Raw genomic sequence first — 23,907 nt, 5'->3', positions numbered from 1 at the left:
GGTAACTGTAGGCAGGTAGGGTGTGGCTGGAGGAAGTGGGTCTCTGGGGACATGCTTTTGATATATATATTCTGTCCCTGGAGAGAAGAGTCTCTCTCTCTCTCTGCTTCCTGGTTTCATGTCCTGAGCTGCTTTCCACCATATGTTCAACCTCACCTTAGGCCCAGAGCAATGGAGTTGGTAGTTTATGTACTGAGATCTCTGAAACCATGAACTCCAAATATACTTTTCCTCCTCAAAAATTGTTCTTATTAGGTCTTTTGGTCACGATGACCACCCCCGCCCCCACCAAAAAAAAAACCTGACTAAAACATACTCCCATTGACTTCTCCCCTGGAATCTTTAACGCTTGCATTTTCCTGTTTTCTAAGTAGAACAGAGATTGAATAATAATAATACTTAAGTGTTCAGTTTATAAGGAACTTTAAAAAAACATATTTTCAGCTGTAGATGAACACAATATCTTTATTTACTGATTTTAAAATATTTTTTAGTTAGTTGTAGATGAACAATATCTTTATTTTTACTATTTTTTTATATGGTGCTGCAAATTTTAAAAAAATTATTTTTTTATATGGTGCCTGCCTCACACAGGCTAGGCAAGCATGCTACCATTAAGCCACAATCCCAACCCTATAAGGAACTTTTGCATAAATGATGTTTCCTGGATAAACAGAAATTTATGTCTGCTTTACAGATAGGGAAATGAGAGGGCACAGGTTGACTTGTTTAAGGACACAAATTAATAGATGGTGAAATCAGTTCATGACAATAGCAAGGACATTCCATAGCGACTTTTGGTTTATGCAGCACTTTAACATGTACTATTTTCTTTGACCACTAGTGCAGGGCTCTTTCCTTTCTGACAGTCATCTTGTGGCCTCTCCATCATGCTCAGTTGGTTATTAGCTTGTTGCTGGCCCAGCAGATTTTAAGATATAAATAGATGCACTTGTTGTCTGCTTGATTCTTTTCCTGGAGTCAGACACATTTAACCCTGCTAGGAACCAAGGCGTTCCCTTCTTGGCTCAGGTTAAAAAGGTAGCTTTATAAGGCCCCAAGAATGCACCTGATGGGCTCCCTTCATTTTTATGGCACAGAAAAGCTCTCCAGGTCAGTACCAAATTGCCAGAGCTCCAGGGACAAGTTTGGGGTGGGGAGATGGAGTACAATGTGTTGCTGCTGTATTTCCAGCTCTATTACCTGGCATGGCTCTCTTCTGCTCTCTAATTTTAAATGTGTAGTATCTTGTGGCTAGAAGAGAGGGGAGAAGGAGGTTTCTTTTCCATAACAGAACTTACACTTCATAGCGTTTGTCTGCTTTGCATAATTTCATAATTCTTATCTTTACTTGAGATCTCTATCTGCTGCTTCCCTGCTTTCCTCCTTCCTCAAGAAGGGCTTAAATGAGAACATGTCTACTCATTAGGATGGCTGGAGGTCTGAGGTTCATTCTGGGAACTCCCTATAGGCGAAATTGCTCCAGTTCTCCCTGCTATCTAATGAGTGCCTGGCCCAGTGAGTGTCCCAAATACTTGTTGGCCAAGAATGTCATAAAGACCTTGGAAGTTTTCGAAGAACTCAGAATTAAAGCAAAATAAATACCATGTTTTTGCTTTTTAAAATCAGATTTTTATTATGATCATTTAAAGTATACAGAAAAAAATGAATAGTATGAATTCCATATACCCAAATGCCACATATTTCAACAATTGTTTTCCATTTTTTTGGGGGGGTACTGGGGATTAAACTTGGGGGCTCTCAACCACTGAGCTACATCCTCAGCCCTATTTTTTATTTAGAGAAAGGGTCTCACTGAATTGCTTAGCGCCTTTCTTTTGCTGAGGCTGGTTTTGAACCTATCTCAGCCTCCTGAGCCACTGGGAATACAGGTTGCTTGCCATATTTGCTTCATCTATTTATATATTCATCAATTTTGCCGAACCATTAGAAAATAAATGATTGACAACAGGGTATTTCTCTCCAACAGAATGCATCTTTAAAAACTAAGAACATTCTCCCAATTGTCACAGTACCATTACCACATACAAAACAAGTTAACTAACTTCCTGAAATCAATCAACATGGTTTAAATTAAAATTTCCCTGTCTCATGCTGGTGTTGTACCTCAGTGGTAGAGCACTTGCCTAGCATGCATGAGGCACTGGGTCTGATCCCTAGCACCACATAAATTAAAAAAAAAATAAAATAAAGGTATCGTGTCTAACTACAACTTAAAAATTTTTAAAACAAAAAAAAAACTTGCCTTGTCCAAGCTTTTGTTTTTTGGAACCAGAGTAAATAAAGGTTCACAAATTGCATTTGACTCTGTCAAGTTCCTTTTTAATCCAAAGCAGGAGTCAGAAAATCTTTCCTATAAAGGACCATATAGTAAAGATTTTAGGCTTTATGAGCTATATGTCTTCATAAATACTAAATTCTGCTGTGGAAACACAAGCCAGACATATAGCTATAGATACTTCTGAAGTGAATGGGCATGGCTATGTAGTATTAAAAATTTATTTGTAAAAGTTGGCTTTGCCTAGATTTGGACCTCAGATTGTACTTTGCCCACCTGATATAGAAAAGCCCCTCTTCCCCACATTATTTCTTTTTAAATATATATATATTTTTAATTTGAATTCAGGATGGGTGTGGTGGTGCACACCTGTTAATCCCAGATATTCAGGATGCTGAGGCAGTAAAATGGCAAGTTTGAGGGCAGCCTGGACAGTTTAGGAAGACAGTCTCAAAATAAAATTTAAAAAGGACTGAGGATGTAGTTCTGCAGTAGAGTACTTGCTTACCTTTTGTGAGATCCTGGGTTCAATCACCAATACCGAAAAAAAAAATTATTATTACTTTTTTTTCTAAGCAATATATACACTAATAATGACATAATGAAACCAGTAGTCCTATATCCTCCACACCCCCCTTAATTCTGAAGCAGCAATCATAATGAAATTCTTTTGTAGCCTGTCCCCATTTTAATGTTACATATTCTGATCTGATTGCTTTCTGGGATTCCAATAGATGGATTCAAATGTTCAATTAAATGTGTAAAAAAAATTATATTGGGGATTGGTCTCAGGGCTTCTCACAGACTGGAAAGCTCTGTACCACTGAGCTACATCTCCAAGGCCCTTTTGAGATAGGTTCTCACTAAGTTGCCCAGGCTGGCCTCAAACTTGCAATCCTGCCTCACCCTCCCAAATTGCTGGAATTACGGGCATGTACCACCATGCCCAGCCAACACTTTTTATAAGACAAACTATTTTCTCCATATTGCTAAGAGAAAAGGGCAAACCTAAAATCCTTGGAATATGCCAGCACACTGGGTAAAGTGTGGTGAAGGTCTCTTTCAGACCAAAATCTTCACTTGCAGCGATAGAGCTGTACTAGACAATCTGATTCCTTTGGCCTCTAAAATCTCCTATTCTCCTCTGCTGGTACTAACAGACACATCAAATTTTTTGAGGAATTTATTGTCATTTTCCATTGTCTCATTTCCTTAAGTATCGTGACATCTACATAATCAGGGGTTGTAGTGTTTATGAGCATTTGTTCACCTTTGGTCACTTTTATAAGGGATGTCATCAAAGCTATGCTAATAATAGTGTGTCTTCCAACTCTGAAGGCTGCATTTTCTGCTATGATATAGGACTTGACATTGTAATGGCTGACTTGACCGGTGGAACCACAGGTGTACAAACACACTAGGCCAGATCTTGGGAACTACATCCAAAGCTATTGCTTGGTGGCCTGCTAGGTCTTTGGGTTTGGTTTAAATCACAGAATAGAAAATACTAGCATTGGGATCCTCAGGTTCAATGAAAAAGCTCTGGTGACAGCTATTTCAACCTATCTCTGCAAGGGTAGCCCACACAATTTATTTCTAGAATCAAACCATTTATTTATTTATTTTGAAATTATAAGATTCTCTTTAGGCTACTAAGAAAAATGTTCCAACACAAGAGTAGCTTGCATTTTTCAGAATCACTGGCCACTGGCCTTAGAGGCAAAATGCCTTCAATATTCCCATATCCCATTGTTCCCAATGATTTAAATGGCATCAACCAAGTTCCTTAACATGTTATCAATTTCCTCATGTGTAAGCAGGCAAGATGATAGAATCTGTTAGAAAGGGTTGTTAGACTTAAGTTAATTAAAGGGCTTGAGGAATGCTGGATACAGAGTAGTAATCAATAAAATGTTAATTATCCTTTTAGGCTTATTACTTTGAATTTTCCAATTAAGTGATGGTAGACCAGAATTACTGCTTGTTAAAAGTAGTGCAGGATGTTCACTGCAGAAAACCAAAATTCAGGGGCAGACACCTCCTAGTCATTGACTTACATTCCCCAAAATCTTCTGGTACTTCAGCATTACAGTGTTGAAGGGATACCTTTTTCTAGTCACAAATTCCCTCTTTGGATTAGTAGTTAAGGCTGAGTGGGAGTGTATGAGCTTCAGTATGATTTCAATGTTGTACTGATAAAGTAGAATTTTCTTATCCATCTTAGACTACAGAATTTTAAGAGGACACTATCCAGTTTAAAACCATTTGATTAAAATACCATTAAAAAAAAATGCTGCTGTGTCTAAAAGTGTGTAATGAGTAGGTGGGACAACTCTCTTAAAAAGATGAGAGTTTCTGAAATAGTGGCTTTCTAATATTGTTGGTTGGACTGAAAATTACTACTACGTTTTGAGCAAACTATCACTATTTTACACTTATCTATTCCCTTTGTCACAATAATTTTACATCTAAAAAATTTGCGGTGCTGGACATGGAAGTTAGGCCTTAATGCATGCTAGGCAAACACTGTACAACTGAACTACAACCCCAGCCCTATCCTATTTAAACACAAGCACATGATAAATGCACAAAAGGCATTCACTGAAGCTTTATGGCAACAAACAAAATCCCAAAACTAAACTTCAAAGAAAAGTACTAAATAGTAGAGATACTTGAATATTGTTTTAGTCAGCTTTTTTGATGCTGTGACCAAAAGACCTGACAAAAACAATTAGGAGGAAATGTTTATCTGGGGGCTCACGGTTTCAGAAGTCTGAATCCATAGATGGCTGACTTCACTCCTCAGGGCCCAAGGTAAGGCAGGACATCATGGCCAAAGAGTGTGGCAGAGGAAAGCAACTGGGAACATCACACCAGAAAGCAGAGAGAGACTAAGCTCACAAAATATATACATCAAAGGCACAGCCCCAATGACCCACCTCCTTCAGCTATACCTTACCCACTTAGTAACCACTCAGATAATCTCTGTGGGGGATTAGTTCACTGATTGGGTTAAGGCAACAGTCATAATGCAGTCATTGCATTGTCTCACATGTGCTTTCGGTGGACACCTAATATGTAAACCATAACTAATATGAAGTACCAGTCCTTGTTTATAATCAACCAAAATAAGTCAAGGATATGCTTGGTCATTTACATTTGTGGGACTAGTCATAAGTTTATTATCTAACTAATGTTTCTTTCAAATGATTTTGCATTACATGTGACCTTTTTGCTGTTTGTTACGTGCTGTTTCAAATGAGCCCACAAATTTAAACAACTGGTTTTTCCTCATTTTATACAAAATGTACACAGAACACTCACAGAAACAGGAATTAAATTAAAAAACTAAATTCTGATACACAGGAAACAATAATTCCAAGTATTCTTTAACTATGTAGGAAGAACATTAGTCAGATTGTGCCCAGTCCCAATGTGCTTCTGAACAATTGACAGCAAAACAGTTCAATTGAGGCCTGATGGTGGTATCTTGGCCATAAAATTAGGTTCTAGTTTGGAGAACTGCAGAGCTAGGTAAGATAATGGAAAGAAATCCTCCTAGAAAAGGTACTGTCCCTTAACCATCATGAGCTGGAATTTGTCAAAAATGAAAATTCTTGCCAGGTTTGGTGGTCCACACCTGTGATCCCAGCTACTTGGGAGACTGAAGCAGGATGAGACCAGTCTGGGGAACTTTGAGATCCTGTCTCAAAGAAAAAAAAAAAAAAATCTGGGGTTGTAGTTCAATGGTAAGGCACATGATTAGCAAGTGTGAGGGCCTGAGTTTAAACCCTCCCCTACCCCCATGTCCTCTGGGTATATCTAATCCCTACCAAAGCTTTTCGTACATTTCTAAAAAATTACTAAAAAATTTCTCCTTAAAACCAACCCAAGCATCAAAATTATTAAATACTCCAGAAGATCTCTAGGAGAATCTGACACTTGCTTTAATAAATGTTTTTGAACAAAAACTTACTGAAACCAGGCATGATACGACACATCTATAATCCAGCCATTTCAGATGTGTGCCACAATGAAAGCAAGCCTTAGCAATTTAGTGAGGCCCTAAGAAACTTAGTGAGACCCTGTCTCAAAATAAAAAGTAAACAGAGCTAGGGATATGGCTGAGTGGTTAAGGACCCCTAGATTTAATCCCCAGTACCAAACAAAACAAAATCTACTATAAATTAGCATCTACAAGCAGTTGTTCACCATGCACATAAAGCCCAGGGTTCAATACCCAGTGCTAGGGGGGAAAAAAAAAGAAAAAAGTACTTATAATGTTGTTATAATTAAAAAATAGTTAACAAGCTTTGACTTGGTGATGAGTTGCCATAGGATAAAGCAGATTAAAAACCTTAATAAATACTGGCTCAACCACCTATGCCCTTAATATTAAGTTAATGGGGGCTGGGGTTGTAGCTTAGTGGTAGAGTACTTGCCTAGCACAGGTGAGGCACTAGTTTTGATCCTTAGCACCACATGAGAAAATAAATAAAAATTCTTATTTTTTTAAAAGTTCATGCTGTTCTCAAGGCATCTGCAGAAAAACCAGAAAGGGCATTCTTTAATCAGAATAACACATAAAATTAGTAATTTCTCCATGAGCCATATACTCATTAGTGAACATTAAAGCCTATTTTATGCCAGGAACAATTGCTGATAGTAAGAAGAGTTCTACTGAAGATGTCAAGCAATGCAGAAGGAATTTTTTAACTCTTCACAAATACCTCATTCCTTTAAACAACCCAATTACAGATAAAGAAAAACAGATTCTATGAGTTTATTTACCCTAGTACTTGGCTACTGTGTGCACCTTCTACTTACACTACCTGAGACCTTGCTAAAAATGCTGTCTGTCATGGGTGCTAACCTAGACTTGATTCAGATCAATATAAGTTTGAGACACTTGGCCTAACTGCATGTCATTTAAGTGATAGAGTTGGGATAAAGGATGAATCCAAGTCACAAGCTTTTTTTTTCGGGTAGTGCTGGTTATTGCGCATGGCTGTGCACATGCCAACCAAGTTCTCTACCACTGAGCCACATTCCTAGCCATAGAATAAATGTTTTAAGAAAGGATTATTTTATGTGGGTTCATAGAAAATAATTCAAATTTGCTAACCAAAATTAGGTATAGGTGGGTGCAGTGGCATGGGCCTATAGTCTCACCTAACACAGAAAGGCTGAAATTTAAGGATCATATGAGACAGACTTTAAGGCTTTCCTCAGGCCTGTAGAGAACTATTCAAAACCACTAGAAGTTTTTAGTTAGCATTCTCAGTCTAAACTTTTTTCAGATGTAAAAGCTTTTGAATATACCACTCTTGGTAGATCAATGAATTACTTTCATGAAAGGTGTTAAAAACAGCCAGGTGTAGTGGCACATGCCTGTATTTCCAGCAGCTCAGGAGGCTGAGGCAGGAGGATCTTGGTTCAAAGCCAGCCTCGGCAACTTAGCAAGGTCCCAAGAAACTTAGTGAGACCCTGTCTCTGAATAAAATATAAAAAGGACTGGGCATGTGGCTCAGTGGTTGAGCACCCCTGGGTTCAATTCCTGGTACCAAAAACCATAAACAAAACAAAACAAACAAACAAAAGCCTCATACAATCTGGGACACATCCTACTGGGTACTACAAAACGACATTGTTTTCTCAAAGCAAAATAACCACACTATTAAAGCTAACAGCAAACTAGGAATCTGAAGTAGGGTTATTGACTTGCTTGTGGTCACAAGAAAAGCAGAAATCAAAGCTAGAGTCTCTAGCTTCTTCCGTCTGCCAAATGCTTTTATTGACTCTTACTTCAGCATTATGTCCACAGGATATAAAGAGGCAAGATATAATAGTTTGATAAACTTATGACTGTCATGATGATACAGAAAACAAGTTTCTGTTGGCATAATAAATACTGTTTTAAAAAAGTAAAGATCTTTCTCTAGCATTCTTTTGTAAGTTTATGCCTCATTTCTACTGACATTTTTTTCTCTCCAACTGTTTTCCAAGTGACATTGTTTTTCTTTTTGGTACTGAAAACTGAACCAGGGTGTTTTAGTAAGTTACAAACACAGTTTCTTCCTTTTTCTAGAAGAGTCCCTGAAATGGTTTGTTCACCTAATTTTAAATCTGAACATGAAACAAATCTTTATTTAAATAAATACAGAGCGTGGGTGGGTGGGTGGGTAGGTTATGAAAAATAGTCCAAAAAAGTAATAATGAGGTACTTAAATCGGTCCAATTTATCATAATTACAGCCTTCCAAAAGACTGTTTCAAATTAAGCATACCATTAACAACTTTTCAACTATAATGATCAAAACAATAATCACCAGATGTCAAATAAAGTATAGAAAAGACCAAAGACTCACTACTTAAATGTCAAAAGATCACAGACCTGCCTTAAAATACAAAGAAAATATTTTTATTTATATATCAAAGACTCTAACAAATGTTGACATAATAAGGTTAACAAGAGTTGACATAAAGACACAAGTGTGAAAAGCTAGAGATGATTAATCACTGTTTCATTCAACCTCTCCTTGATGATTTTAGAGAGCATCTCTGGCATACTCCCAACCGAATCTTAAGCATGATGTTTCCAGGTGCCAAAATTGTTTCCTTTTCCATTAGTCCTCAATGTCTTTCTTCTTCTTCTTCTTCTTCTTTTTTTCTGGACTCTGAAATAAGCAAAAAGAATGCTTTTTAAAGAGCTGCAATTGTATGCATGAGGAATAACTTTTCCTTATAAAATACATCAATGTCCCTTAAACAAATTTGGGAGTAAGACTAAAATATAAAAATGACCCTGGAGTGTGGCTCAGTGGCCCAGCACTTGCCTTATGTGCATAAGGCTCTGGGTTCAATCCTGAGCACTTAAAAAAAAAAAGTAAATCATGTTTTCTTCCTTCCTCAAAGCAAACTTTTTTGTAATAAGAAAATAAATTTGGAAAATGGTCTTTAAAATGGGAACCTTGGCACACGCCTGCAATCCTAGCAGTTCGCAAAGCTGAGAGGCAGAATACCAAGTTCAAAGCCAGCCTCGAAACTCTTCGAGGCCCAAAGCAACTTAGCAGGACCCTCTATCAAAGAAAACAAAATAAAAACCTGGGCATTAATAGTACAAATAAGACAATTTTATTTACTCCCCCATCAATGAAAACCATTTTTTTAAATGCTTACTCATTTCTCATAGAGAAGAGATTAAAATATGGAGACTCTGCCCACACTGAGACAGTACTGGTTAGTTAAAAAACAGGAATTATTTAAACATACAGGAATTGCTGTGCTGGTACACGGCTCTTCCTCAGAAACTGGTTCTTCTTTAATGTGTTTCTTTTTATCCTTTTTCTTCTTCTTCTTGGTAGATGTCTCTTCTTCTACTAGTACTACTTCTTCCTCCTCCTCTTCAACTGAATTGGGTAAGTACAAAGATCTAACAATTAACATTCAACCACACCTCAATCCACCCAAAATCTTCTTGGTTTTTTTTGGTCATTCTGGTCAACTATTCAATATTTATATCCATCTTGTAATTGAAAATGTCCTTCAAGGACTACTTTTTCTAATGCCATGAACTTTACAAATGATACAGATACAGCTCAGAGATACATACTTCTCTCTTAATCATGCAGTTACATATAAAACTTAGGACTAAAACAAAGGCTATCAGATTACCAATGCCATTGTTTTGGCAAGGAGGCAATTACATTAGAAATGGTTAGGAGATGGGCTGGGGTGTGGCTCAGTGGTAGAGTGCTTGCCTAGCATGCATGAGGCACTGGGTTCAGAGTGCTTGCCTAGCATGCACGAGGCACTGGGTTCGATCCTCAGCACCAATAAATGTAAAATAAAGATATTGTGCTCACCTAAAACTTGGGAAGGCTGAGGAAGAGGATTGCAAGTTTCAAAGCCAGCCACAGAAACTCAGGGAAAATATTCTAAATATTTCATTTAGGAAATAAAAAGGGGTGGATATAGCTCAGCGGTTAAGTGACCCTGGGTTCAATCCCTGGTACCAAAACAAATAAACAAACAAACAAATAAAAATATTTACCTTACTGGACTGTTACGTGAATTTAAAGCCTCTATTATGAATTTTATTTTAGGGGGAGAATGAAAATACAAAGCAAATAATACTATATACAATAGGAATTAGTGTTAAGGATAAAATGAAACAGGAAGAAGGGGAATGTAGAAGGGCAATTACATATTGACATTAAGACAGAGTGGTCAGGCAAACATCAAGACAAGGAAATGAATGATGGTATATCTGAAAGGAATACTCCAAGGAGAAAGAAGAGAAAATGGTAAGATTCCAAATATCTGGGGAGGGGTATTTAAGAAACTTCAAATAGGTCAATGTGGCTGGAATAGAGTAGAAATTTAGAACTCAAACAGAAAACTAATGTGAAGTATGTATTACCTCTACGGCCACTACATATTTTCAAAGTAGAACAGAGAAGATCTGATGCCAGAATAGGTTTGGATTATAAGAAAAAAGTTGAAGTTTACAGCCAAAATAACAAAAACTGCTACTTAGAGCATGGGGAAAATTGCAGGCAAAATATTAGGAATACACAAAGATCCAGTCACATTAATTTTGAAAAGCTTATCATTTAAAAAAAAACAAAAACTGGTGAGGTGGGGAGATAAAATTTAGAATTCAGTGATTCAAATTCTAGCAATGAGTTTAGGGATTTTCTTGATTTTTCAATAAGAAAACAAAAGGAATTTAAATAATTGCCTGTGTCCATTCTTGATGACAGTATGTTTTTGACAACTAAGCCATTTAGAAACCAAATTGAAGGGCTGGGGCTGTAGCTCAGTGTACAGCGCTTTCCTTGACTGTGAGGGACTGGGTTTGATCCTTAGTACCACATTAAAAATAAACAAAGATACTGTGTTTTACTCTTTCTAGACTGGCAAGAACTCAATAAACAGGTGCATCTAACAAATGGGGCACTGGTTTAATCAACTTCATAAGACAGTTTGGTTGTCTGGTGAGTACTTATTAAATATCACTATAATAGCAACCTACCATGCAAATATTCCAATTTATTAACCAAATAACAAAGAAAACCACTGATGTTAATAAGTCTACTTTCATTTAGTCATTTTCATGACTAAAAAATATCTTAACATCCAACTTAGAAATCACTTTATTCTTTTTAAAAAATTCTTAATTGCTAAAATAATGTACATAGAAGAAACTAAGTATTTTGGTAAACCTAGTTAAACACATAATTGTATGTATTTGAAGTTATGTTCTCACATTCCTATGAAATCTGATGCCTTTAACGATTCCACTTACTCGCAGGGAACATAATGACATATTGAAACACCACTGGCTTTCACTCAATGGTAAAGGTGGATACTATTCCAAGATTCACAAAGTCTGTAATTTTTAAGTGTAAGAGTAAGTACAAGAGTGTATCATCATAATAGCATAAGTGGCATTTAAAATTTTTAAACCAACCTTTTACTTTAATCTTGGCTTTCTTGGCTTTCTTTTCAGTTACTTCCCCCTCTTTGTCTACCTGTTCTATTTTGCGTTTTTTAGAACAGGTTGGAAGTGTGGAATCACCAGAGGGATCATAAGTCTTCACTTCACTAAAAGAACAAAAGAATTTTAGAAAATCCCTACAAATATCTGTCACTAAAATAATTCAAGACAAAAGAGAATGTCACTAGATGATACACAAGCATACAAGATAGCTTTATTTTAGTGGATTTGATGTCGTTCATGAGGACTTAAGTTTTCCCAAAGGTAAAAAGCATTGCCAGGTGTGGTGGCACACACCTGTAACTTGGGAGGCTGAGACAGGAGGATCTCAAGTTCAAAGTCAGCCTCAGCAACAGCAATGTGCTAAGCAACTCAGTGAGACCCTGTCTCTAAATAAAATACAAAATAGGGCTGGGGATGTGGCTCAGTGATTGAGTGTTCCAGAGTTCAATCCCCAGTACCCCAACTCACCCCCCACAAATGGAGAAACATCTCCACAATTAGCAAGAAAGTAAAAACTGAATCCCATTTTGAGAAAGTTGTATAATTAAATGAAATAAAATAAAAACCAAAATTTATACAGATATCTTCATCACAATATCCCACAGGGCAAAGGAATAAAAGGGGATTAAAAGGTTAAGGCAAGAGAACTGTAAGTCTCTTAAATTTAACTAGACCCTGTTTAAAAAAAAAGAAAGAAGATCTGAGGGAGTAGACCTGTGGTTGAAGGTCCCTGTGTTCAACCCCCAATATCCCACTCCCGCAAAGAATATGCAGCTATTGTAAACAACTTAGAAATTTACAATTAAAGTGTTAATGTCCACAGTGCATGCATTTGGCTTTTTCAAAGTATACAGGAAAAAATTTTCCAAACATGTATTTTTAATACCTGCATGTATGAATAGATACATAATTATATATTGCTTTCTCTGTTTAATTATTACAGCATAACCTAGCATGTGTGAGGCACTGGGTTCAATTCTTACCATCACATATAAATGAATAAAATAAAGGTTCATCAGCATCTAAAAATATATTTTAAAAAATTTTTTTACAGATGAGACTGGGGTTGTGCCTTGTACATGTGAGGCCCTGGGTTGGACCCTCAGCACCATATATAAATAAACTAGTTAATAAAAGTATTGTGTCCTCTACAACTAAAAATTCTTCAAAGTAGAATTAGGTTAATGACTGACTAGGAGCACTTTGAAGGATCTTGATACATAATGTCATAATGTTTTGTTTCCCAAAACAGTTGTATCACTTGACTTCTATCACCACAACCTGATGTGAATATGGAGCATTAAACCAAATGATAAACAAAGAACCCCTCTATACACAAATCTTGTTGACAGTGAGATCTGAGTATTTCATCATGCCTATGAACCATTTTTAAACTTATCTTCCATCTTTGACTTTCTTTTTAAGAGTTTCCTTTGTAGATTAATCCTAGATAAACTTTCTTTTTTATAAATAGCATAATTCATAGAGGAATTTTATACGAAAAATATTTAGTACTAATATCTGGAAGTTAGAAACTAGAAATTAGAAGTGATTAGAAACTAGAAATGAGTTTGACATGGAGACACACACCTAATCCTAATGACTTAGGAGGCCAAGACAGGAGGATTACAAATTTGAGGTCAGACTGAGAAATGTAGTTGGGTCCTAAGCAACTAAGCAAGATCCTGTCTCAAGATAAAAAATATAAAGCACTGGGGATAAAAAAATAGAAATGAGTATAAAAAAACTAAATGAGAAGGAAAAAAAAAGATGTGTAACATGGTGACTACTGTCAAACACAGCAGGTAAATTTTAAGTGTCTTACCACATAAAAAAGTAACCTAATGCATGTTAGCTTAATTTAGCCATTTCACAATATACATACTTGGCAAAACAACACTTATACGATAAATGTATATAATTTTTTAATAGTTAAAAAGATTGCGAGCTAATTAGGTGCTTAAGTTTATAATTGAAAAATTGCTGTTGCTGGTTGTAGTGAGGCATGCCTATAATCCCAGTTATGTGAATGGCTGAGGTAGATTGCAAAGTTGAGGAAAGCCTGGACCCTGGGCAACTTAGTGAAACCCTATATTAAAAAAAAAAAAAAAAATTAGGGGATGTAAGGGGGCCATGTATGTGCATGCTGTTGATAATTAATAAACAATGTGTTCATTTATTCCCCTAAATATACTCACCTTTTGTGTTCATACTTTTCTGTTTTTGCTAACGCTTTTCCTGTTCCACTTATTTTTCTTATCTGAGAAGAAAAATGGAAATTACTAATGAAATTCCAAGCATAATATCTTTTTTTTTTTATTTTTATTTTTTTGTGGTGCTGAGGATTGATCCCAGGGCCTTGTGCATGCAAGGCAAGCACTCTACCAACTGAGCATATTATATCCCCAGCCCCCAAGCATAATATCTGTATAATACATTATGTCTAGAAAGTTCAGTGGACCAACAGGCAGCAATATCTGATAATTTTTCTTTACTCTGAACAGCATATCTTAATGACAAACGTGATTCAATACATTAATTCTTGGAAAATAAGAGAAACTTAACAGCAGGTACATACTAAAGTGGATCACAAAACAACAGTTTCATAAGACTATCATTGTTTATTAACAAATCACAGGAAACATTGTGCAATTACTGGAATATGGTTCTTACCCCTCTATCCTCCAAGGTTCTCAATCTGGCCTCTAATTTAGCTCTATTCTCAACTCCCATTGCAGAACTGGAGTCTTCACCAAATGCATCATAACGTATAGCCAAAACGGTTTTGGCTGCTAGCATTCGAGAAATCTAATAGAAAACATGAAGTTAGAAGCAATCAAACTATATTCCAAGCTCAGATGTAAAATTCTCAGCTATTCATGAGAAAAATTATACCAAATCAGCATATTACCATTCATTCTAGATTTTTTTTTGAGGGGGTGGGGGTGCTGGGGACTCAAACCAAGGGCCTTATGTATGGTATGCGAGCAGTTATACCATTGAATTACATCTGCTAGACCTCATTTTAAGATGAAAATCAAAAGTATTATAAGTCATACAACTCAAATCACCTACTGTATTTCTTCATCTTTGCTACAGTATAATGGCTTACTGGTTATACATCACTGTTAATACTTTGGTGGACAAAAACACGTTTTAACAAATTTGTGTTTAAAATTACCTCAAACTAATAATTAGCCAAGCATGGTGGCGCATGCCTGTAATTCTAGCAGCTAGGGAGGTTGAAGCAGGGGGATCACAAGTTAAAAGCAAGTGAGGTGTTAAGCAACTCAGTGAAACTCTGTCTCTAAATAAAATTAAAAATAGGGCTGGGGATGTGGTTCAGTGTTTGAATGCCCCTGAGTTCAATCCCCAGTACCAAAAATAACATAATATAAAATAAAGTAAACTAAAACTAATCTTCCAATGTCTACCTTTAGTTTCACACAGTGATACTATTTCAATGCCATAAGAGGTCCGCTAGAACAACTATATTCATTTCTCTCATAACAGTCTTAACTATCGCGGGTACTTCTTTAAACTGACATTGTTTCATTGAACACTTTATTTCCATTACTGTGCTCTTAAGTTTATAAAATTTTAAGTTATTTCTGGGGCTGGGGATGTGGCTCGGGCAGTGGCGCACTAGCCTGGCATGCGCGGGTAGCTGGGTTCAATCCTCAGCACCACATAAAAAAATAAAACAAAGATGTGTCCACCGAAAAAATAAGTATTAAAATAAATTACCTCTCTAAAGAAGAAAAAAAAATTTTAGTTATTTCTGTTAAATCAGGAATTCTTAAACACTGAAAGTACTTAATTTTTTAAGTCTGTTTTCAATATCTGTAAAACAGGAAAGTACATACTATTATTACCATTATTATTCTTTTGGCAGTGCTGGTGATTGAACCCAGCCAGGGGTTCTCTATACCACTAAGCTACATCCCGAACCCATATTTTAAATTTTCAGACACGGTCTCTCTAAGTTGCTGGCCTTGAACATGGGATCCTCTTGACTCAGCCTCCTGAGTAGCTGGGATTACAGATGTGCACCACCATGCCTGCCTATGTGCTATTAGTTTTAATAGTTGATAAATGCGGGGCTGGGGATGTGGCTCAAGCGATAGCACGCTCGCCTGGCATGCGTGCGGCCCGGGCTCGATCCTCAGCACCACATACAAACGAAGATGTTGTGTCCGCCGAAAACTAAAAAATGAATATTAAAATTCTCTCTCTCTCAAAAAAAAAAAAAAAAAAAAAAAAAAAAGTTCATAAACGTTAGACTGGCTTTCTTGCAAAATCCTTTTGTGAATCACCCACAGGTGAATCCTAGGAAAAAAAATAATAGTGAAAGAAAATGGCTACAGATGGACCAATAAACTATTTCTTCTAATCTTTTCTTTCAGTACACACAAATGCTTTTAATTTAAACAAAATTAAATGATAAAGACAATAGAAAGACTGAATGTGCACTATAATTACAGGAGAAATGTGTGTTTTTAGAAATAAAAATAGATAGAAGATAGATGGAAAAGGCTTAACTTCAGAAAAGTTGTAACTCACCTTCCCTTTGTGTTTGGGACTTGACTGGCCCACAAGTGAAGCATGATAAATAAGACCATATTTAGGGGTATCCCGTCTAGATTTAAGGGCTCTGAAGAGTGCCTTTTCAGCTCCAAGAATCTGAACTGTAGAAGCTGCATGCTTAGCCAAATTCAAAAGAGAACCTACAAAAAATAAATAGTAGTCACTAATAAAGCACTACCAGATATGTACATTCCATGTATTAAATAAAAGACATAGTTTATTATAGCTAGAGTAATAAATTTAAAAATCCTCAAATGATGCAGAATTATGTAATCTTGTATAAATTCCCTGAAAATTCTAATGCTTCATTTGACTCTGAGGCAGAGATTTGTGATGTCTATGACAAAGTGAAGGTTAAGCTTAACTTAAACTTATTTGCCTGAGATGGTATTTCTACTGTATATTCATTAGCATTCCCCAAGTGATTAATATATAAACACAAGTATTTACACACATCAATCTATCCCCCATTTCCTGAGATTTTGGACATCCAATATTCCATTGTTCTAGATATGTACTAGGTAGTATCAACTATATGAATATCTCACTAGTATTAACTGAAAAAATATTCTCACTTCATTTAACTTTATTTCAGATATGGATTAAGAAGCAATATGCCTGGAACTAAACTAAGTTGCTTTCTTGGATATGTTGCAAAGAATACTTTGTATCAAAAAACAAAACAAGGGCTGAGTACACAGCTTAGTAGTATTAATGCTTGCAGAGCATACCAAGTACCACAAAAACAAAACACTACACACCCAATGTTAATGTTAGGAGCTCAATTACTGAAGACATGTTTGAAGTGCAAAAAACTCGTATTTCTGTTAATCTCTGTATGCATATGTTACCACCATAAGTTTAGATACATCTACAAAACTGGGTGAAGCCAAGGAAACCAGGCTAGATGATTGTGATCCTGTAGTGAAGGGTACTTGAATGGAATATTGTCTCATTAAAAACGTAGATAAGAGAGTTATTCCAGTTTAAACACTTTGATGTAGATAATAAATAAGAACTATGATGGATTATAACAATGTCTCTAATAGGACAAAAATAAATTGGGCCTGGGGTTGTGGCTCAGTGATAAAGCGCTTGCCTAGCATGTGTGAGGCACTGGGTTCGATTCTCACCACCGCATATAAAAAAATAAAGGTCTGTCAATGACTAAAAATATATTTAAAAAAAATAAATTGGTACTTCAACTATACTAAAGGTATTCAATTATACAGTGATTTTTGTTGTAGCATATCACCCTTACAATTTTACTACATACACATTAAGTTTATTATAAATTGATTCTTCAAAACACTTTGAAAGTCAAATACATTAAAAAATAGCATATTCAACAATGAAATTCACATAATTTATCAAGAATATACATTGCCTGAACTATATTCATCTTGGTCTGATGTGGGTTTTTGTTTTGTGGTACTGGGAACTGAACCCAGGGCCTTGTGCATGTTAGGTGAATGTTCTACAACTGAGCTACATCTCCCAAACTCATATGACTTTTTCTTTCCACATCTTTTTTATTGGTGCATTATATTTATATAAAATTATGAAATTTTTATATGTTTGTACATATACGCAACATAACAATATAATTTGGCCAATATTACTCCCCAGATCTTACCCCCCTCCCTCCTTCCATCCTACCCCATTCCCTTTCCTCTATTAATCTCCTTTTGATTTTCATACTCTTAACTCATGACTTTTTTTTGAGACAAGTTCCTGCTAAATTGCCCAAGTTGGCCCTGAGCTTGTAATCTGCAGCCTCAGTCTATTGAGTAGCTGGGATTACAGGAGTGTATCACTGTGCCTGGATTCATAAGTACTTAATATTATGAAAAATGATAAGTAATTATATTCTTCTGTAATTATCTGATTTTTCTGATTAACCAGAGCAAACATCTGAAAAAAGAACCACAAGTGTCTCAGAAGAGGTAGTGACTAAAGATGCCTTCATTATCCAAAAGGAAATCCAGCAAACAAAAATCATCATTGAACACTTGGCTGTTACTTTTTAATAGTTGTAAAGACCAAAATCCAGAAAAAATGACTTTAAATACTCATGTTTACAAATTACATTAAAACAGTCACCTGCATGAGCAATAAGCCTTGCTCCAACTAATTCACCAACCATAACTGTAACATTGGGTGCAATGGCCATCATTCGATTTTGTAGATATTCATAGAGCTGAGTCCTATATTCCGAAATTTCAATCACCTAACAAAAGGAATAAAATGAGTAAGTAATAAAGACCTATCAGTAAAAACAGTGTCAAATTTACATGACTAAAACACTCAAGTACAACAGCTTAGGCAAAGTGGCATGTGCCTCTAGTCTAATTACTCAGGAGACTGAAGCAGGTAGGTCATATAAGGTTAGGAGCTTGAAGCTAGTGTGGGTTACATACTGAGACCCTAATCTCAAATTAAAAAGGTCTGGATTCCTGAATTATCAAAGAACTGCTTGACCCTAGGTAAATTTACTTTTAAAACTGGTTTTCTATAAAATGACTTCTGTAAGTCTTGAATTAAACAAATGTATGTAAACCACTTACAGTATAGCTTCTGAAAAAAAAAGTTTGTCAATACTATTCTAATAGTTTTCAAAAAATTCCATCAGCTACACATTTGTGTCATCTGTAAATTTTTTTTATATAACTATCAAATTTGGGGCAAAAAATTATCATGGGCTATAAACACAAACTCCAATAACTCAAGCCATATTTCTTGTGCTTCTTAATAAATATGCTAGTAGTACAAATTACTTCATTCCACTATGTACTTCCCCTTCTAAGTATACCAAATAAGATGGCATCAGATGAGGTAGTGACTGAACACCCTCATGTTTTTATCAGGTGAACAATAACTATAAAAATCATCATTGCCATCAGAAAATTATTATAAAGCTGGAAACAGCTGGATTCACTATGGATACAATTTACCTGGGTACAAAGATGCAGAATGTTGCAAATATCTTCTTCAGAAACCTCTGTTCCCATAGATATTTCTGCTGCTGCTTTCACTTCAGCTTCAACTTCTTCTGGCAGAAATTCAGATAGTGTGGCAGAAGCATAGTTCCTCCTATCACCTACAGAATGTTTGCAGAGGATGAGGGAGAATCACTCTAACAAATTACATAAAATCCACCATACAGTCAAAAGAAAAGTAGATATAAGCCAATGTAAAGGATGCCTAAATGAGAGCTGGAGATATAGCTCAGTTGGTAGAGTGCTTGCCTTGCAGGCACAAGGTCCTGGGTTCAATTCCTAGCACCATCACCACCCCCAAAAAGGATGCCTGAGTGAAACAAAAAACAACTAAGTCATACCTACTAGTTATCCTGATGTGTAAATGCTTGATTTTAGAGATAAATTTCTCCCCACTATTTCCCTCCAAAATATAATTGTGATAAAAATAAGACAAAACATTCCATAAAAACTTAAGTTCAGAAAGGTAGCAAAAGTAAGTACAGGACTAATGTCAATTTTATATGGAAGATGGGGCCATTAATTCTGAAAATGTTAATGAGACAAGCAATTTGCACAGTACAGAATATAACATCAACAATATAGACAGCTATATTACTGTAAATACTAGATACAGTTAATATACTATAGGATGCCCTCAGTCTACAATTGCCTCTATTATTAATTAGCTTACCATAAGAAGCTACTTAAAGAAAAACTCAGAGAACCATTTTCTCTGTTGTATAGGTCAAAGTAAAAATTGATTTTAACTCTGAAATCAAACAGATTAAGTTACTAAAATTTGTTTTGACATGCAACCAAATTTAGTTATTTTCAATGTCTTTAAGGATATACAAATTTCTCACCAACTTTCTGTAAACACTTGCAGTATGTCAAATTATCTGAAATAATTTTTCCTAATTCTGGAAAATGCCAGCCATACCACTCTCTACATCGCATAATGTAGTTGTTTAGTTCTTTATCCAAGTCATCTAACAAGGCTGTAGTAGATAAAAATGAGGACACACAAAAAAAGTTTATTACAGTACAATATATGTATAATAAAATTCACATTTAACCATTTTCAAAATTACAATCCAGTAGCATTAAGTACACTCTCATATTTACATTCCATTCCCAGAACATTTTCATTATATGAAATTGAAAATTCAATAGCCATTAAAACATAACTGCCTATTATTATCTCCCCAAACCCCTACTAACATCTATACTACTTTGTCTCCATGAATTTATCTATTCTAGAACTTCATAAGTAGAATCCGGTATTATTTCCCTTTTACATTTATTTCAAGGTTTATCCACATTGTAAAATGTATCTGATGTGACCTTCCATTTTAAGTATACAGATGTTTTATTTATCCATTCATCTGTTAATAGATATTTTGTTTTTCTCCATCTTTGGCTACTGTAAATCATATTGCTGTAAACATGGGTATAACAATACAGGAGACTAACCTGAGTCACTAATTTCAATTCTCTTGGGTATGTATAAAGGAATAGAATTACTATAGGAATTTTAAAGATTCAAAGAGCTATGACAATGTTACTAAAAACAGTTCTCCGTGGAGAATAACACATTATTTAAAAGCTAAGTAAAAAAGACAATTAAATAGATCCTACCCCATTTTTCACATTACTAGAAGAAAACACATCAATTTACATTTTAATACTGTGATTCATGTTATCCTATACTAATCAAATTATGGGTAATTTCCTTCTTTACTATTTTTGTGATCTATCAACTCAGTAATAGCTTAACTCCTTTCTCAACAAATAGCTTCCATAGAAACAAAAACATGAAGAACAGAGAAACAGATTAGACCTTGCCATGTACTATACTTACAAATCGCCTGAACAATCATTGTATCCACTTTATCAGCACTAAACTTTAATCTGTATCGAGACAAGCTGAGGAGGAGAGAGAAAATGGCAAATTAGTAAAGCATTTAAAATTAACATTCTAGGTGTGCTGGAGCATGCCTGTAATCCAGTGACTTAGGAAGCTGAGGTAGGAGGATCAAGGCCAGCCTGGGAAACTCAGCAAGACCCTGTCTCAAAATAAATCCTAATTTGTTATATATGACAGCAGAATGTAATACAATTCATATTACACATAGAGCACAATTTTTCATATCTCTGGTTGTATACAAAGTATATTCACACCATTCATGTCTTCATACATGTACTTAGGGTAAAAGATGGTGGAATGAGAAAAATTAACATCTTAAATTCAAATCCAAATCTCTGTCCTCAGTTATACTGTTTTCAGCTTTTCTAAGTAGGAAACCAAGTCAAATATAAATGCACTTATGAAATATCACAAAGCACACATTTGCTACAACCTGCACTTCTGCAACATGAATTAGTTTATATGTGAATAACAAACAAAATAATGCTGTGTAGAGGTAAAAGTCATATTGGCTCATATGATTTTTTTGGTAGCACATCAAGGCTTTATATCACCTCTTTCAAGAAATATTCTAGGGCTGGGGTTGTAACTAAGTAGTGGAGTGCGTGACTAGCATGTGTGAGGCACTGGGTTCAATTCTTAGCACTGCATATAAATAAATAAAAAGGTCCATTGACAACTAAAAAAATTTATAAAAATAAATATTCTAGTCTCTTAACATCTAAAAACAAAGCTATAGAACAATTTCTTAATCTTGGCAATACTGGCTGGGGATGGTGGCGCATGCCTGTAATTCCAGAAGACTCAAATAGGAGGATCGGGAGTTGAAAGCCAGCTTCAGAAACTTAGTGAGACACTTGCAACTCAATGAGACCCTGTCTCTAAATAAAATATAAAAAAGGGCTGGTGATGTCACTCAGTGATTAACACTAAGTTCAATTCCCAGTATAAAAAGAAAAAAAAATCTTGGCAAAACTGACAATAATTATTACTTATAGGAGGGTGCCAAGCTATGCTTTGTAGGACATTTTCAGCATCCCTGATATTTACCAATTAGATGTTGGTGGCATACTCTATTACAGCATCACTTGCGATAACTGAAAATATCTCTAGATAGTCAAATAACTCAAGGGAACATCTAATTGTCCTTAAGAGAACCACTGGTATACACATTGTTGTTTAATCCTATATTTGAGTAATGATTCAGTTTCAATACTTATTCTTAGAGAAGCTCATTTAAAAATTCTTCCTGGTCTCTACTCTTATATCTATAATACAGCAGCTTCAACCTTTTCATTAGTCTATATTCACCCCTGTCCCTACTCTGTAGTTTGAACGCGGGGCCTCAAAAATGCTAGACTAGTCCTCTGCTCACTTCTTAAAATTTGTGTTAGAGACTACTATTTATTGTAATAATTCTTTCTTTGCACTACTGGGGATTGAACAGAGATGTGATCTACCACTGAGTTACATCCCCAGCCCTATTTTGTATTTTAGTTAGAGACAGGATCTCACTAAGTTGCTTAGCACCTCACTTTAGCTGAGGCTGGCTTTTAACTTTCGATCCTCCCGCCTCAGCCTTCCAAGCAGCTGGAATTATAAGTGTGCATCACCATGCCCAGCATGTAGTATTTATTTAATATAAACTTCATAAGACTTTTTAATTGTGCTGTACCACAAATAGAAAGAATCATTTTTCAAAATATATTGTTGTTGTTCATGAACCTTTATTTATTCATTCATGTGCAGTGCTAAGAATCAAACCCAGTGCCTCACACACTAGGCAAGCCCTCTACCACTGATCTACAAACTTAGCTCATAGAATCATTTTTGATAGTGCTACCTATACAGTTGCATAGGTTTTAAGTATTCTACCTATAATCTCTTACTTTCTTCAGAAACTATTTTTAGTACACCAGAGTATCAAGCTTTTTGTGAACACAGCACAGCAGCAATGTGCACAATAATGAACCTGTCATTAAACGTGGGAGAATTAAGATGCCTTATTCTAAAAAATTATTAAAAAACGGTAAAAAATCAACACTGACACACATATACAAAATGGAAACTGACACACACATACAAAATGGAAGGAAATATAGCAGATTTGAAAATTCTGGGAAGTGGCAGTGGGTGGAGGCACAGTATTAGAGTTGGTAGAGATAAAATAAAATGAGGGATCCAACACTAGAATGGTAAATAATTCCTATGATGAAGTTTTAAGAACCCAGCAATAGGGCCAGGTTGTATGGGTTCAAATCCTGGCTTTATCATTTATCAGCTTTACTATTTCACAATATTAGTTTCCTCATGAGGTTAATATGAGGATTAAGTTAATATCTGTAACATTTTGGGAACAGTTCTACGTAATTGACTTTATATTTACAGTATTTCTCACCTGTGGGCCAACCCAAGACACATGGCTGACATTTCACGTGGTTCTACACCAGGGATTAATCCATCCATTTGTGATCGGATTCCTCTCATAAGTTCATTAACGACAGGACTATGGATACAACTGAGATTCAGTTTTTCCTACAAGAATAAGAACATTTCTAATAAATAAGAGATTTCCTGAAATTAGTTCTTATATGTTAATGTACTGATTC

General features: G+C 35.5%; 1 protein-coding gene and 2 non-coding genes across 6 annotated transcripts in view; all 3 read right to left on the bottom strand.

Annotated features, from left to right (window-relative positions):
* Positions 1-8,697: 8,697 nt before the first annotated feature.
* Nop58 (NOP58 ribonucleoprotein) overlaps positions 8,698-23,907 on the bottom strand; it is a 30,533-nt gene continuing 15,323 nt past the window's right edge. For all 4 annotated transcript variants that reach the window (XM_058578153.1, XM_046462988.2, XM_046462989.2 and 1 more), the window contains 11 exons: positions 23,697-23,833; positions 21,233-21,297; positions 20,235-20,369; positions 19,345-19,490; positions 18,494-18,620; positions 16,367-16,530; positions 14,477-14,611; positions 14,002-14,063; positions 11,774-11,907; positions 9,571-9,707; positions 8,698-8,975 (listed from right to left, as the gene is read on the bottom strand). In XM_058578153.1, the coding sequence (XP_058434136.1) occupies positions 8,925-8,975; positions 9,571-9,707; positions 11,774-11,907; positions 14,002-14,063; positions 14,477-14,611; positions 16,367-16,530; positions 18,494-18,620; positions 19,345-19,490; positions 20,235-20,369; positions 21,233-21,297; positions 23,697-23,833 (1,293 nt within the window). In that variant the 3' untranslated portion in view covers positions 8,698-8,924. The remainder of the gene's footprint in view (positions 8,976-9,570; positions 9,708-11,773; positions 11,908-14,001; positions 14,064-14,476; positions 14,612-16,366; positions 16,531-18,493; positions 18,621-19,344; positions 19,491-20,234; positions 20,370-21,232; positions 21,298-23,696; positions 23,834-23,907) is intronic.
* On the bottom strand, positions 18,323-18,402 carry LOC124105801 (small nucleolar RNA SNORD11). The gene has a single exon (XR_006855873.1). It is a non-coding gene; the product is annotated as a small nucleolar RNA SNORD11 (small nucleolar RNA).
* LOC124105802 (small nucleolar RNA SNORD11B) lies at positions 19,209-19,292 on the bottom strand. Its single transcript, XR_006855874.1, has one exon. It is a non-coding gene; the product is annotated as a small nucleolar RNA SNORD11B (small nucleolar RNA).

The sequence above is a fragment of the Marmota monax genome, unplaced genomic scaffold, assembly GCF_021218885.2.
Source record: "Marmota monax isolate L192 unplaced genomic scaffold, Marmota_monax_Labrador192_F-V1.1 WCK01_AAM20220418_F8-fsc00095, whole genome shotgun sequence".
In the NCBI taxonomy this organism is placed as follows: Eukaryota; Metazoa; Chordata; class Mammalia; order Rodentia; family Sciuridae; genus Marmota; species Marmota monax.
The sequence above is the reverse complement of the archived record's forward strand: the minus strand, read 5'-3'. Positions and strand labels throughout refer to the sequence as shown.